The sequence below is a fragment of the Pelobates fuscus genome, chromosome 2 (assembly GCF_036172605.1).
Source record: "Pelobates fuscus isolate aPelFus1 chromosome 2, aPelFus1.pri, whole genome shotgun sequence".
NCBI lineage: Eukaryota > Metazoa > Chordata > Amphibia > Anura > Pelobatidae > Pelobates > Pelobates fuscus.
In genome coordinates this window covers 197,972,465-197,987,014 of record NC_086318.1, presented here as the reverse complement: position 1 = coordinate 197,987,014, position 14,550 = coordinate 197,972,465, and the positions used below count along the sequence as shown (strand labels likewise).

Sequence of the window (14,550 nt, the reverse complement as noted above, 5' to 3'; positions counted from 1 at the left end):
TATTTCAATCAGACAGTCTCAGAGAGGCCATCTGATTGGCACAGTGCAGAGTTTCAATACTATAGAGGCAGTACACTGGGATTGACAAATTGGGCACCCTATTTAAACACAAAACAGCTGAGCTCTCATTGGCCACCTTATGACTTCTGAATCTTGCTGCCTGTATTATTTCGATTTGACTTGATCTTGCCTTTGCCTATCCCCTTTCTGGATTGCTTGCACAGATTTTCAGCTGGACCTGCATGAATCCAGATCGAAAGTACCATAAATGTTGAGAATGAGGATATGTGCACTAGCCTCCAAATGCTTTGCTATGGGATAGCATTGGATTTGCTGTGCTCATGAACCTTGATGATCTCAGCCAAGGAGGCTGCACGGAAAACAGCACTGCAAGAGAGAAAGGTTAAGTAAAATAATATTTTCACTCCCTACAGGTGGGGGTAGAGAGGGAAGATGAGTGGGAGTGGCAGGAGGATGGGATAGAGAGGAAGGGATGAGTGGAAGTGAAAGGAGGATGGGGAGAGATGGGAGAGGAAGCAATGGGTGGGAATGATAGGAGGATGTGTAGTGAGGGGAGGATGGGTTGAGGATGATCGGAAGATGAGAGGAAGGGATGGGTGAGGGTGATATGAGTATGGGGTGAAAGGGAGGGATGGCTGAGTGGGAGTAATAGGAGTAAGGGGTGAGAGAGTGGAATGGATGGGTGGTAGTGATAGGAATATGGGATGAGTGGAAGCGGTGTGTGAGAATGATAGGAGTATGGTGTGAGAGGTGATCAGAAGAAAGGGATAGATGGGTTTGGAGTAATATGAAAATGGAGCGAGGGATAGTTGAGAGAGATGGGAGTGGGGGAAGTATGGTTTGCAGTGATGGGAGTAGTGATATGAAGAGAGAGGGGAGATGAAGAAGAGGAAAAGCAGATGAATTAGTGGCCAGGTAGATGTTATAGGAGCAGAGCAAGAGATCAGGCGAGATGTGAAAATAAAATGCAGAGCTCCATATTAAAAAGGATTTAGTGAGGTAGAGCTCTGTGCAGTGTATGCAAATTTAATTCATATCAAATTATTACATCTCTGCCTACCGTTGGTGGTATAGTGCGGCAGGAGGTGCTGTGTCTGTCTCATACTGCTGCTTTCTGGTCTTCATTTCTCGAGCAGGGCTTATAAGTGGGTGGGTGGATGTGACATCACATCCCCTCTACTTCCCACAAGCTCTGTCCACTAAATGAAAACTGCGTAGAGCAGTGTTTCCCAACCCAGTCCTCAAGGCACACCTACCCAGGATTTAAGGATTACCCAGTTGTGTCTAAGGTGTTTTTAGAAAAAAAAAGAAAAAACACCTTAGACAAAACTGGGTAATCCTTAAATCCTGGACTGGTAGGTGTGCCTTGAGGACTGGGTTGGGAAACACTGGCGTAGAGCACCAGTATGAGAAAGACACCAACAGTATACCACCAACGGTAGGCAGAGATGTAGTGTGGTCAGCCATATGACTTTGGGTAGCCTGCAGCAATAAGCAATACACATGGTTTATTCAATTATCACATTATTCGGCACCATAATAAAGTACACATTTGGCTAGTCCTCTTTTACATAGGGCACATTAGAGTGTGCCTGAGCACAACCCTTGCACACACCTATGTTTGTATTCCTAATGTCATGGTGTTCCTTTAAGTTGTAATTCACACATATTTGTCCTAGTACAATCTCTGACATTAATATTTATTAAAGGAATTAAATAGATATCCCAATTTGTTACAGTGAGATTGTAAGTCTGTGAGGCTTGTTAACTTTTATTGCGTTAATACACACATGCCACAACCTCTAATCTCATTCTTGTCACATCTTCTGGGCAACACAAGACTCGAGGGTTATGTGCGTGCTTAAGACAAGCACAGTGGACATGGCTACACACAGGGTGCCGTCTTCTGATTCCCCTGGCAACCTCAAACCTCCAGATATCTTCAATACTATAGAGGCAGTACATGGGGATTGACAAATTAGGCACCCTATTTAAACACAAAACAGCTGAGCTCTCATTGGCCACCTTATGACTTGTCTCAATGCTTCTGAATCTTGCTGCCTGTATTATTTGGATTTGACTTGTCCTTGCCTTTACCTATCCCCTTTTTGGATTCCTTGCACAGATTATCAGCTGGACCTGCATGAATCCAGATGAAAAGTACCATAAATGTTGAGAATGAGAATGTGAAACATGAAGGCAGTAGTAGTCTCATTTGATATAGGAGCACTTGGAGCTCAGGTCTTTGGTAGAAGACCTGAGACTGAGGAATACACTGAGGAATACACCCGGAAGGGTGAGAGAATATGTATATATTTTTTTTTCATAGTATTTAATTAATTATATTAAAAGTCAAATTCTAATACACACAAGTTTGTCCTAGTACAACCTCTCAAGTTAATATTTATTACATGGGATTAACAAAAAAACATAGCCTGCTGGTGTGCCTTAAGGACTGGGATGGGAACCAATATTCCAAATAGTCCACCTTTGGCCTTAACCGATTTTTATATCTAAGAAAGTTATAATTTTTTTTTTCTCCAAAAAATGCCTGTAAAGTTGCCTGTTTTTCACACATAAGCCTACTATGAAATGAACAATGTGTTTCAGTAAACTTACTTTAAAAAATAGGTGATAATAATCACAGATTGCTTGAAGACGTGATAACTCCATTCCCAGACGTTTTCCAAAATCCGTCAAAGCCGTGCATCTTTTCATGCATTAAATTCCAGTTTCTTGCCAGATTGGTTCAATAAATCCTGATAACACAATAATAATTATTTGCTGAAAAAGCTGACCACATCAGATGGGTGTGACCCTTTATATGGTCTGACAAAGTGGTCCATAACATGTTTTTACATGGACCCAAATCATGTACACAAATTAAAGGGGAATTGTCCGTCCCCCATCTCCTTCCTTTATATTTTGTTTAAAATCTTTCTTAAAATGTTAAGTCCTTTGCTACTAGCCAGATCAAATGTTACATTATTGCAAGCATTGCAAGTTCACAGGGGTTAATTTTTACTCGCCGTGGCTACATTTTCACTCCTCAGTCACTAGTATGAAGTGGAACATTTTTGAGAACTGCCTATATTTTACAAATATTTATTTGTGAGATATGAAGAATACAAATAAATTTAGAATTCCACACTTCCTTATCCTGCAATTTGTGCCTCCATCTTTGTTCCCTTTCAACCATTATTTTTTTTATTTTTAAGTTATCAGTTTGTACAGTATACAAAGGACTCCCAGGATACTTTGCAGTAACAAATTTATGAGGAGTTGCAACCCCTGGCAAGGTAACATGACTTCACTTTTGAAACAATAAAACATAAATCAAAAGAAGAACTGAGAACTAATAATACATATGGAACTATTTATACATATGGATCAGTGCCTAAACGTGTGCGGGGGTGATTTCCTTGTACCCTCATATCAGTTGTGTCGGTCTTGTGCCTACCTGTTTGTCTACCTTCAGAAAATGGATCCATGGATCCGTATAGTCCATAAGTGGGTGTCAAAGAATAATGGGTTTCTTCCATTAAACGAATGGACTCGACTTTGTGAATCCATTCCCTAACTGTAGGGGCTCTTGGTTGTTTCCAGAGCGTTGGGATAAGTGCGTTTGCCGCCGTCAGCAAGTGTGTGATCAACTATTTTGTAAGTTTGGGGATTGGTTTTTGGCAATGGAAGAAAAGCACCGTTTCAGGTGAGGTAGTCAGTTTGATATTTGTTACCAAATGAATCATTTTGAGTATTTTAGACCAGTATTCATTTCCACCAGATATGACCCAGTGTACCTTTGGGGAACTTGCATCTCCAACAAGATTCTGATGCATTCGGGAAAGTTTTATGTATTTTAGATGGCGTGAAGTGCCACCTGGACAATCTTTTGAAGTTACCTTTTTGAATGTGTGTACTAACACAGGTCTTGTAAATGTTGATGAATATGTGCGTCCAGTTATTATGCGTCAGTTGAAGGTTGAGTTCAGATTCCCAAGAGTTAATGTATTTGGGTAAGGAGTGAGAGTTTTATTTCATTAATAGTTTATACATGACAGATAAATGTTTCGTTTTTATGTTGCCGGAAGCACAGTGATTTTCAAATGTGGTAAGTTGTCTATTTTCTTTGAGTAGGTTGGGAGTGGAAGAAAGAAAATGTGCAAGCTGGGAATGTCGGGATCGTTGTAATGCCGACTGAGGTACTCCAGCCTCCGTAGTGTTTGCTAGATTAATACCTCGGGTTTGTAACACGGTGCGCAGTGTTAAGTAGCATGTGAATTGGTAAGATGCAAATGAAGATTGGTGGGTGCCTGGTGGAAAGTGTGGATTATGTGTGATTGGGTACAGAGGGGACGGGTGTGGGGCTATACTCTGTGTGTGTCTAATTTTCATCCAAATCTTAAGAGTTGGTATGATCGTGGGATGTTGGGCATGTATTGGTTTGAGAGAAATGTTCCCATTTGTTTGCCATGGAATGGTACATAGCGGATGTAGGAAAGCTGCTTTCTTCAAAATGACCCATTGTTTGAATTGGTAGGGAGTGACCATTCATATATCCTGGAGAGCTTAACCGCTCTATAGTACATTTCAGTGTCTGGCAGGCTCAGGCACCCTTGGTGTTTACATGTGTTGTGAGTATTTTAAATGGTAGTCTGGGATGGTTGGGCGACCAAATAAAACGGGTGAACAGTTTTTTGATTTCTACGAAAAACGTGTTTGGTAAGGCTATATGAATGGTCTGTAGTAAGTACAAGATTTTGGGAAGTACACTCATCTTTATAATGTTTATTCAGCATAACCAGTCGAAGTGGGGTTAATGCCACTTTGTTAGGTCCTGTGAAATTGTGTGAAGGAGAGGTGAAAAATTTAGGTCATAGAGTTGGGAAGGGCATGTAGGTGGGTTTATCCCCAAGTATTTGACGGCTGTGGGCGACAATAGAAAAGGAAAGGAGTTCTGTAGGGTTTCCTTGGTTGAGTCTGTGATTATCAGTGGAAGTATTTCACTTTTGTAAAATTGACGTTAAAGTTAGAAAATTTGTGGTAGAGGGAGATTTTATCCAGAATCTGCGATCTGGAGATGGTTGGTTTTGTAAGTGTAAATAAAAGGTCATCAGCAAAAGCTGCCACCTTGTATTCGTTATCCTGCACTGTAATGCCATGGATAATCGGGTTGTCTCTGATGCCTTGGAGGAAACAACAGTGGTGACAGAGGGCACACCTGTCTCATGCCATTGGCGATAGGGAGGGATTCGAGTTGGCCATTAATCCTAATGCGCGCTTGTGGCCTAGAATAAATGGAGTATAGCCAATGAGACCAATTTGGGCCAAAACCCATGGCCTTGAGGCTTGTAAATATCAGGGACCAGTCCACCCTGTCAAATGCCTTTTCAGCATATTTTGATAATAGTAGGCTCTGAGTTTGTGATTGTTGTGCCATATGCATTTTTGGCCTCGCGTCTGGGCACGAAGCCCGTCAGGGTGGGATAGTCTTTGTAGGAGAGGGCATAGTCTGGCAGCAAGGATTTTTGTAAAAAGTTTGAGGTCCGTATTAATCAGTGAATCAGAGTAATTTAATCCTCTAGAGCCGAGTCTGGGAGCTTCAGGAAGGTAATGAGCGAATTAAATGCGGTAACAAATGGTGTGGCGAGAAGTTTGGAGAAAGTTTTGTAATATTTGGTAGTAAAGCCATCGGGCCCGGGACTTTTACCTAGTGGGGAGTATTTGACTGCTAGTAGAAATTCCTCTATCTGGATTGGCGAATCTAGGTGTTGTAATAGATTTTTGGGTATTGTCTGTTTGATACGTGGGGCTAGGTATTTTTCCAAATCTGGAATCATTGGAGAGGTCGTACGAATGTTATATAGCTCAGTATAGAACTCTTGGAATGCCTTTAGAATGTCTGTGATTTTATAAGATATGTCCCCTGGTTGTGTTTTTATCTTGGAGGTAAATGTCTAGCATCTTTAAGTGAGTTAGCCAGGAGACGTCCACACTTGCCACCTTTGGAATAATAGGAATATTTAGAGAATAACATTTGGCGCTGTATTTGGGCATTCATGAGCTGTTGTAGTTCAGATCTCTTTTTAGTCAGTTGCCTGTACGTTTCTAGGGTGTTGCTCTGTTTATAGTGTATTCTAGAGATCTGATGTCAGTTAAAGTTAGTTTGCCTGTTCTGTACGTTGTTTTTTGAGTCCGGAAGCTAAAACAATGAAATGTCCCTTTATCACACACTTATGGGCCTCCCACACCACTGTGGGTATCGGTGCGTGTGTGGTATTTTCGTCAAAGTATTGCTGAATTGCTAAATGTATAGATTCAGATGCACGTGCATCATTTAATAATGAGTCGTTTAATTTCCTCTGGAAGGAGTGGGGTTGCAGGTTGGGTATCTGTATGGCAAGAGACAGGGATGCATGGTTAGACCATGTAATTGGTCTGTATTCACATGAGCGAATAAGGTGTAGGTACTTATGTTGGTTAAAAATCATATCGATTCTGGAGTACGATTTTGCATGTGAGTAGTATGAGAAGTCCCGGTGATGAGGGTGTGTGGTGCGCCATATGTCGAACAGTCGTGTGTTGTCCAGGAGTGAAACAACCCTCCTTCTAGCTGTGGCTTGGTATCTGGGCGCATTGAACGTTGTGTCCAAATGTGCATCTAAGGAAACGTTGAAGTCACCTCCCATGAGGAGAATGCCTTCAGTAAATTGCTCTACTAAATGGAGATACTTTTTAAGTGCTCTCCCTTGTCTCTTATTAGCTAGATAGACATTAACCAAGGTTACCAAGTTCTGTCCAACTTGCCCCTTAACCATTAGTATTCTCCCAGAGTTGTTAGATTTATGTGCTTTATAGACAAATGGGACCCTAGCTGCCATCAATATGGCCACCCCTCGGGCCTTTGAACTTGTAAAGTTGCTGAAATACCCTATAGGATAGGGTTTATTTCGCAGCGTGGGCATCTGCTCTAAAATGGGTTTCTTGAAGGAATGCTATGTCTGCCTTTAAGGTGTGGAGTTCTGATAATACCTGTGTACGTTTTTCTAGGATGTTCAGTCCCCTTGTATTCAGGGAAATCACTCAGAGGGTGGCCATATCCACCCTAATAAGGGGTAGATGTATAATTTTAGAGACCCCTGAATGCTGAGGCTGCCCCGCTGACTCGGAGGTGTTTGGGGTGGGAGGGGGGAGAAGGGGGACGGAATAGTGTGAGGCCTAGTATATTGGAATTAAGACCTCAGATCTAACCTCTGCATAAAAATGTATCATAGCATTGTGAACATGGTAAACATAGCTTATATAAAACCTTTACATAAACATAACACCTAGATGCTGTTCTTTGTATTTTGTGTCCTTTGCTCCTATATTGTGGTTTGCATGTATGTGATACATAGAAAGCTGCTGGGTATAGCTGTGCCTGATAATCTTAATCGGGTATCCCGTGAGGTGTAAAATGTAAAATCTCAGGTATGAGGTAAGTATCATCATTGATTTAACCTAATCAGCATCATTTAGAACCTACATAACAGGCAATACTTTTAGTCTAAGTGCGGTATACTTCGTCAACACTAATCCTAGATTGAGTAGGCATATGGGAAATACGATTACATTAAGTGGATGGCTAAGCAATGAGACCCATAGTAGTGTGTATAAGCTCAATGCTTTGGGGTCTGTGAAGTAGGTGTCAGGATTATATTGATCCAGCACGCAGAATAGTATCACACCCTAGAACTAAGGGTTACGTCTTATCGGACCATAGAATGGCTGGACTTAACGAACCCGAGAATAGTCAGAAAACTAGCCGAGGTCAGGGATACAGAACGATACACAGTGATAAGGAAAAGCCAAAAGTCACGGGTACCAGAAATCAGGGAAGTCAAAACGAAGCCAAAGTCAAAAACCAGAAAAACACAATCAGGAACACACTCTCGGTTAAACATCTAGGGGAAACAACGACAGGGCAATGAGCTAAGGGAATATGAGAGTTTAAATAATCCTTTTGCAGATCCGATTGGCTGTACCTAGCCCTTGACCCCAAAAGGGGCATGTTCGTCTTTTGCGTGACATTACCCGCATGTCATCTTTACCATGGTTGGAAATCGGGCTATATAATTGCGTGGGTCCGCAGCGGCCGGCATCCACTGACATGCCGTAAAAGCCAGGCATGATAACAGAAGACCGCCGAGCGGCTCTCCCCTCTATCTTCGGAAAGTAATTATCTCCGTTTTTATCACGTGGAGAAGAAGAATACGTGACACTAGGCCATGTATAAACAAAAGACAATAAAAATAATCTATGCCTATGTATCATCAACATTTTTAGCGCTTTTATCTTACGTGCTCCCAAGCTCAGTAGCCAGTTAGGGAAGTAGGTGTAATAGCTGAAGCAGAATAGGTAATAGTTTAGGTGAGCTGGCCCACTTGATTTCCAGTAATGAGGCCTTTAAACTTATTTCGTTGTGGGCCAAGTCATGAGATTGAAGGGGTAGTCCTGATCCGAGGAAGTATAGCCTTGAGTCTGTCCTTTTGGTGCGAACACCGTAAACCATGCCAGATTCTCTACAGACAACAGTTATTGAGGCAAAACATAGTCCGGGTGAAGAAAGAATAGTAGAGACACCGTTCAAGGATGATGGGTAGCAAGGTCTGCATTCAATGAGGGTCCGGAGCCTCAACGATGCCTGGATGTGCTTTTAAGCGTGTTCGGGCCTTGTGAGGCTTCGGAAGGGTCGTTCCTCCTCTTCTTGGCCGGAGTCTGCCATCTCTGTCGTTGTTGAAGTGGCAAGGGAGTTGCAGCTTGGCTGGTACCATACCAGTCGGGGACTTGAACATCTGGCAGCTCCATGGCTTGTGTGAATGTATTAACGTCCTGCACCAAAGCCAGGAAGTATGTTCTGTCATTATGCATGGCAATCAGTGCCAGAGGGAAGCCCCATCTGTAGAGTACCTTCCTAGCCCTTAGCATATCCGTGATCGGTCACAGAGTGCGCCTTGCCTGCAGAGTTTGCCAGGATAAATCAGGGAATATTTGTATGGGATCATTGTGGTACATTAGTGGCTATGAGGTTTGACGTAGGGCTCTAATAATGTCCTCTTTAAGAGCTTAATAAGGAATCCTACACACCACATCTCGTGGCTGGTCCCTTTGAGACCCTCTTGGTTTCAGGGCTCTATGTGCTCTGTCTAGCACTAGTGGAGTGTCAGCTGGTTTGCCCAATATGCGGTTAAACAAATCAGTTAGTGTAGATGTCAGGTCTTCCTGATCCTGCTCGGGGTAGCCCTTTTATTCTCAGGTTATTTCGGCGTCCCCGTTTGTCAACATCATCTAGTTGTCTGTACATAGTCGATATGTGCGAAGTATGAACGGTCACTGTCTCCTGTAGGTGTGCACTTGTGAGATTAGTACATCTCTGTCGTCTTCCAGTACTTGGACCTTCTCGCCCACCTGGCTAATATTAGTCCCCATGCTGTCTAGCATGGCAGCTATATCATCCTTGGAGGGTAGGTTGCGAATTACCTCTTTGAAGTCACTGTACGCCGGGCACAACAAAGCCTCCAATCTCTCTGGGCTCGATGGTGCAAAGCCATCTTGTGAGGATTCCGGCGGCATGTTGGGGCCTAGAGCGCCCGTCTGATGGTCCGCATGTCCCTGAAAAAATATTGTGAGGGCTCCTGATTTTCCAACCGGGTGCTTATTGGTCGATTGTTGGCCCAATGTAGATCTTTTGGGGTGTCCCATAGAGGAATCTCAGCCCCAGGGGAGGGCTGGCAGCCTTAGGCCTGGGGGTCAAAACCAGTCAAGTGGCCCATTGCACCACCAAATCAGTTCACCATTCATGCCCACCTTTTCCTGGTTTTATAACGGATATTGATGTTATGCTAATCAGTAGGTCTTTGCCATACCCGCTCCTATCAATGTTATCAGAGCGCAGGCTGAGAATCTTTGAGCCTGTGCTCTGACTCACTAACTAAGCGCCAGAACCACGAAGGAGAGGATATAATCTGACTGCACCTACTGCTGGTGCGCACCTGTGGACTACCAGCGAATCGTTTAAATTAAATATGCTGGTGTACCCAACTTGTGAGCTGTGTTGGCCGCCGGGTGCCTCTGTTGTCATGGCACCCTGCGTGACCGCACAGCTTGCACACCCCAATGGCTGGCCCTGCTGACACACACTGATGTTACTACTTAGACATCCCTCAATATTAATACAGACATCAGAATAAACACCAATAAACTGTGGAAACAGAGCTGATCCCCCCAAATGTATAAAGGTTTGCTTAGAGGATTTATAGTAAGATTAAATCATGCCTCCTCCTCTCTCTCTCCCATGTGCTGCTCTGTAGGCTGGGAGGAAGTGAAGAGTAATCACATTCTCCCAGCACAGCGCCACCTGTGGCTGCATGGGGCACAGCTGTTTAATGTAATGCTTGCAGGAAGGCCAGCTGCCGCATAACCTCTTTGTCCCGTCTCTGCAAAGGGCTCCAGGCACTGCTTGTTGTGAGTGTGAGCCACTGTAAATTAGGGGCAGGGGGCACTTGCACTGTGGTAAAGACGGGTCTGGGCAGGAGGAGAGTGTAGTGCAATCAGTGCACTCCCCTCCTGTGGGTCTCCAGTAGACTGGTGCACCTGCCCAGGATCAGAGCCGGTGCAAGGATTTTTGCCGCCCTAGACAAAATAACAATTTGCTGCCCCCCCCCCCCCATGTGACATCACAATGCCCCACCCATATGATCTGCCATATGAACTAACGCCAGTGCTGCACACAGTGTGTGTTTACATTAAAAATCCTGCAGGGACCAGCTATAGACACCAGGACCACTTCATTAAGCTATAGTGTCCATTTAATGTGAGGTAAATTATAGATTAGTGTCACTAATAATATACTAGATTGCCTACTTACAACCAGATGAGTATGATGATGGGCTGCAGTTTGGCTCCACTGGTCTGGTGTAGAACAGGATCTCTGGAGGCTGTTTGCAACTGTGGTCACAAAATTCAATGTTCTGGGAGAATTGGAAGCAGCTCCATTTTTTGGGGCCCCTTACACAGCTCAAGGTCTGGGCCCCAGGGCCTGACGGTGAGTATGCCCATAAGGCCCACTCATAAGTCCACTTATATGTTCCACCCACCCATGAGTTCGCTCACAGGGAGTGGAGTGTGTAGGGGATGTGTTATGTGTTATTGTAGAGGATCTAATATGTGTGCTTATGGTATGTAGTGTATAGGGATACCAGTTTGTGCAGGTGATGCAGTGTGTTTGTGTGTAGTGGAAGCAGTGTGTATTTGTGAATAAGGGATGTATTATGTGTTTCTGGTTGTGTGTAAGGGAGGCATTGTGTGAATCTGTGTTTGTATGCATAAGGGATGCAAGGTGTGTGTCTGTATGTGTGTGCATTGAGTGTAAGAGATGCATTGTGTTTCTGTGTGTATGTAAGAAAAGACATGTGTGTGTTTGCATGTGTGTGTAAGGGTTTGCATTGTCTGTTTCTGTGTATGTGTGCAAAGGATGCATTGTCTTTGTGTGTAAGGGTTGCATTGTGTGTGTGTGTGTGTAATGGATGCATTGTGTGTTTCTCTGTGTGTAAGGCATGCATGTTGTGTTTCTGTGTATGTATAGGGATGCATTGTGTGTTTCTGTGTATGTATAGGGATGCATTGTGTGTGTGTGTGTGTGTGTGTGCGCGTAGTGTGAAAGAGCTCCCTGTCTTGCCCCCTGTCCTATAGAGCTGTCCCTTCTGTCCATTAGAGCTCTCCCCCACCCTCCCTTAGCGGTCTCTTCTCACACTCACCCACCCTCCCTGTGCTCTTCTCATCCCCCCTCCACCCTCCCTGTGTTCTTCTCACTCCTCCCTCTATGTGTTCTCCTTACCCCCCTGTTTTCTTCTTACCCCCTGTGTTATTTTACCCCCCTCCTCCCTGTGTTCTTCTTACTCCCCCTTCTTCTTCTTACTCCCCCTTCTTCTTCTTCTTAACCCTCCTACTTCTTCTTACTCCCTCTTCTTCTTCTTACCCCTCTTCTTCTTCTTACACCCCCTTCTTCTTCTTACCCCCCTTCTTCTTACTCCCCCTTCTTCTTCTTACTTCCCCCTCTCCTTCTTACTCCCCCTTCTTCTTCTTACTCCCCACTCTTCTTCTTCTTACTCCCCACTCTTTTTCTTACTCCCCCTTCTTCTTCTTACCCCCCTCTTTTTCTTATCTCCCCTCCGACTTACTCCCCTCTTCTTCTTACTCCCCCCCTTCTTCTTACTCCCCCTTCTTCTTCTTACCCCCACTCTTCTTCTTACTCACCCCTATTTTTCTTACTCACCCCTTCTTCTTCTTACCCCTTTATTTTTCTTATCTCCCCAGCTTCTTACTCTCCCCTCCCCCTCTTGTTCCCCCCTCTTCTTATCTCCCCTCCTCCTTACTCCCCCTCTTCTTATCCCCCCTCTTCTTACCCCCTCCTCTCTTCTTGCTCCCCCTTCTTCTTACTCCCCCCTCCCCTCTTCTTACTCCCCCTCCCCTCTTACTCCCCCTCCCCTCTTCTTACTCTCCCCTCCCCCTCTTGTTCCCCCCTCTTCTTATCTCCCCTCCTCCTTACTCCCCCTCTTCTTATCCCCCCTCTTCTTACCCCCTCCTCTCTTCTTGCTCCCCCTTCTTCTTACTCCCCCCTCCCCTCTTCTTACTCCCCCTCCCCTCTTACTCCCCCTCCCCTCTTCTTACTCTCCCCTCCCCTCTTACTCCCCCCTCTTATCACTCCCCCTCTTCTTATTCCCCCCTCTTCTTATTCCCCCCTCCCCTCTTACTCCCCCTCCCCTCTTCTTACTCCCCCCCCTCTTCTTACTCCCCCCCCTCTTCTTACTCCCCCCCTCTTCTTACTCCCCCCCTCCCTTCTTCTTACTCCCCCCCCCCCTCCCCTGTAGCTTGGCCGAGCTCCTCTGCGGTCCGCGGTGCCCGGCCGGAGTGATAGGAAGGTGCACGCTCAGTGTGCACGTCCTGTCAGTCCGGCCGGTAACAGGAAAGAGAAACTCCGCGCGGAACAGGAGTTTCTGTTTCCTGTAACCGGCCAGACTGACAGGAACTGCACACTCAGTGTGCACCTTCCTATCACTCCGGCCGGACAACGCGGACCGCAGAGGAGCTCGGCCACACTACAGGGGAGGGGAGAAGCAGCGCTGCAACCATCTAAGGCTCTTTACAGAGCGCTCAGGCGGCTGCAGCATTAGGACCGGCCTGCCGCGGCCGGTCTTAAAAGAATTAAGGGCGGCCTGGGGGGCAATTGCCTCCCTGCCCCCCGGCCCAGCCCGCCCCTGGTCACTGCGATCTCAGAGCGCTCTGATTGCAGTGACAGCCTGTCACTGCGATCAGTGTTACATGTGTCAGCCTATTGGCTGACACATGTAACTGGCACAATGATCCCCCTGCAGATTGGAAGGGGGGAGTGCTTGTACCACCCAGGCACTCCCCCTGTGGTCAATTACCCAATCTGCAGGAGGTGATCACATTGACAGGCAGTCAATGTGATCACTGATCCTGTGTGTCAGCCAGTGATGTGAAATCACTGGCTGACACTGTCTCTGCCCCTCTCCTGTGAAAAAAATAAAATAGTAGTTAAAAAAATAAAAAAAAAAAATTACAGTTACAAATAAAATATACTTAGATCATATATATTATATATATATGATCTAAGTATATATATATATATATACATATACACACACACACACACATTTACACATACACAAAGTGTATTTAAATATTTATATATATATATATATATATATATATATATATTAATATCAAATTACACGTAGACTGATACTGATATATAAATATATATATAATTATTGTTATCTATATATTTATATATAATGTAAAAAAATATATGTAAATACGTAAAAAAATAAAATTAAAAAAATATTTAAAAATAAATAATTAAAAAATATATAGATGTGTGTTATTTCGTTCTAACTGTATTGTGATATTAATATATATATATTTATATCAAAATACACGTAGAACGAAATGATATATATATATCTATATACATAAATATATATGTATATATCACTATATATATACCTATATATAAATAAAAATATTTTAAAAAAATTATATATATATATATACGTATATATACACATATGTATATATATACATATATTAATTCTACACATATATTTATGTAATAATTTTACATAATTAGGTATCCTAATTAATTACAATTAGCGGGACCTGCCTGACAACCCATGCCGAAAGTATAGGGAATTTAATTTGCTAGCACTATATTTAACCCTATAACTTTCCAAGACACCATAAAACCTGTACATGGGGGGTACTGTTTTACTCGGGAGCCCTCGCTGAACACAGATATTAGTGTTTCAAAACAGTAAAATGTATTACAACGATGATATCGCCAGTAAAAATGATGTTTTCTGCATTTTTCACGCACAAACAGCACTTACACGGACGATATTATTGCTGCAATACTTTTTACTGTTTTGAAATACAAATATTTGTGTTGAGCGAAGTCTCCCGAGTACA

The 14,550-nt window shown here is 43.7% G+C and overlaps 1 protein-coding gene across 1 annotated transcript in view; it reads right to left on the bottom strand.

Moving 5' to 3' along the window:
* LOC134586258 (uncharacterized) overlaps positions 1–14,550 on the bottom strand; it is a 141,696-nt gene that overhangs the window by 64,889 nt on the left and 62,257 nt on the right. Inside the window, exon 2 of the mRNA XM_063441750.1 lies at positions 2,641–2,780. Coding sequence (XP_063297820.1) covers positions 2,641–2,739 — 99 coding nt within the window. The 5' untranslated portion in view covers positions 2,740–2,780. The remainder of the gene's footprint in view (positions 1–2,640; positions 2,781–14,550) is intronic.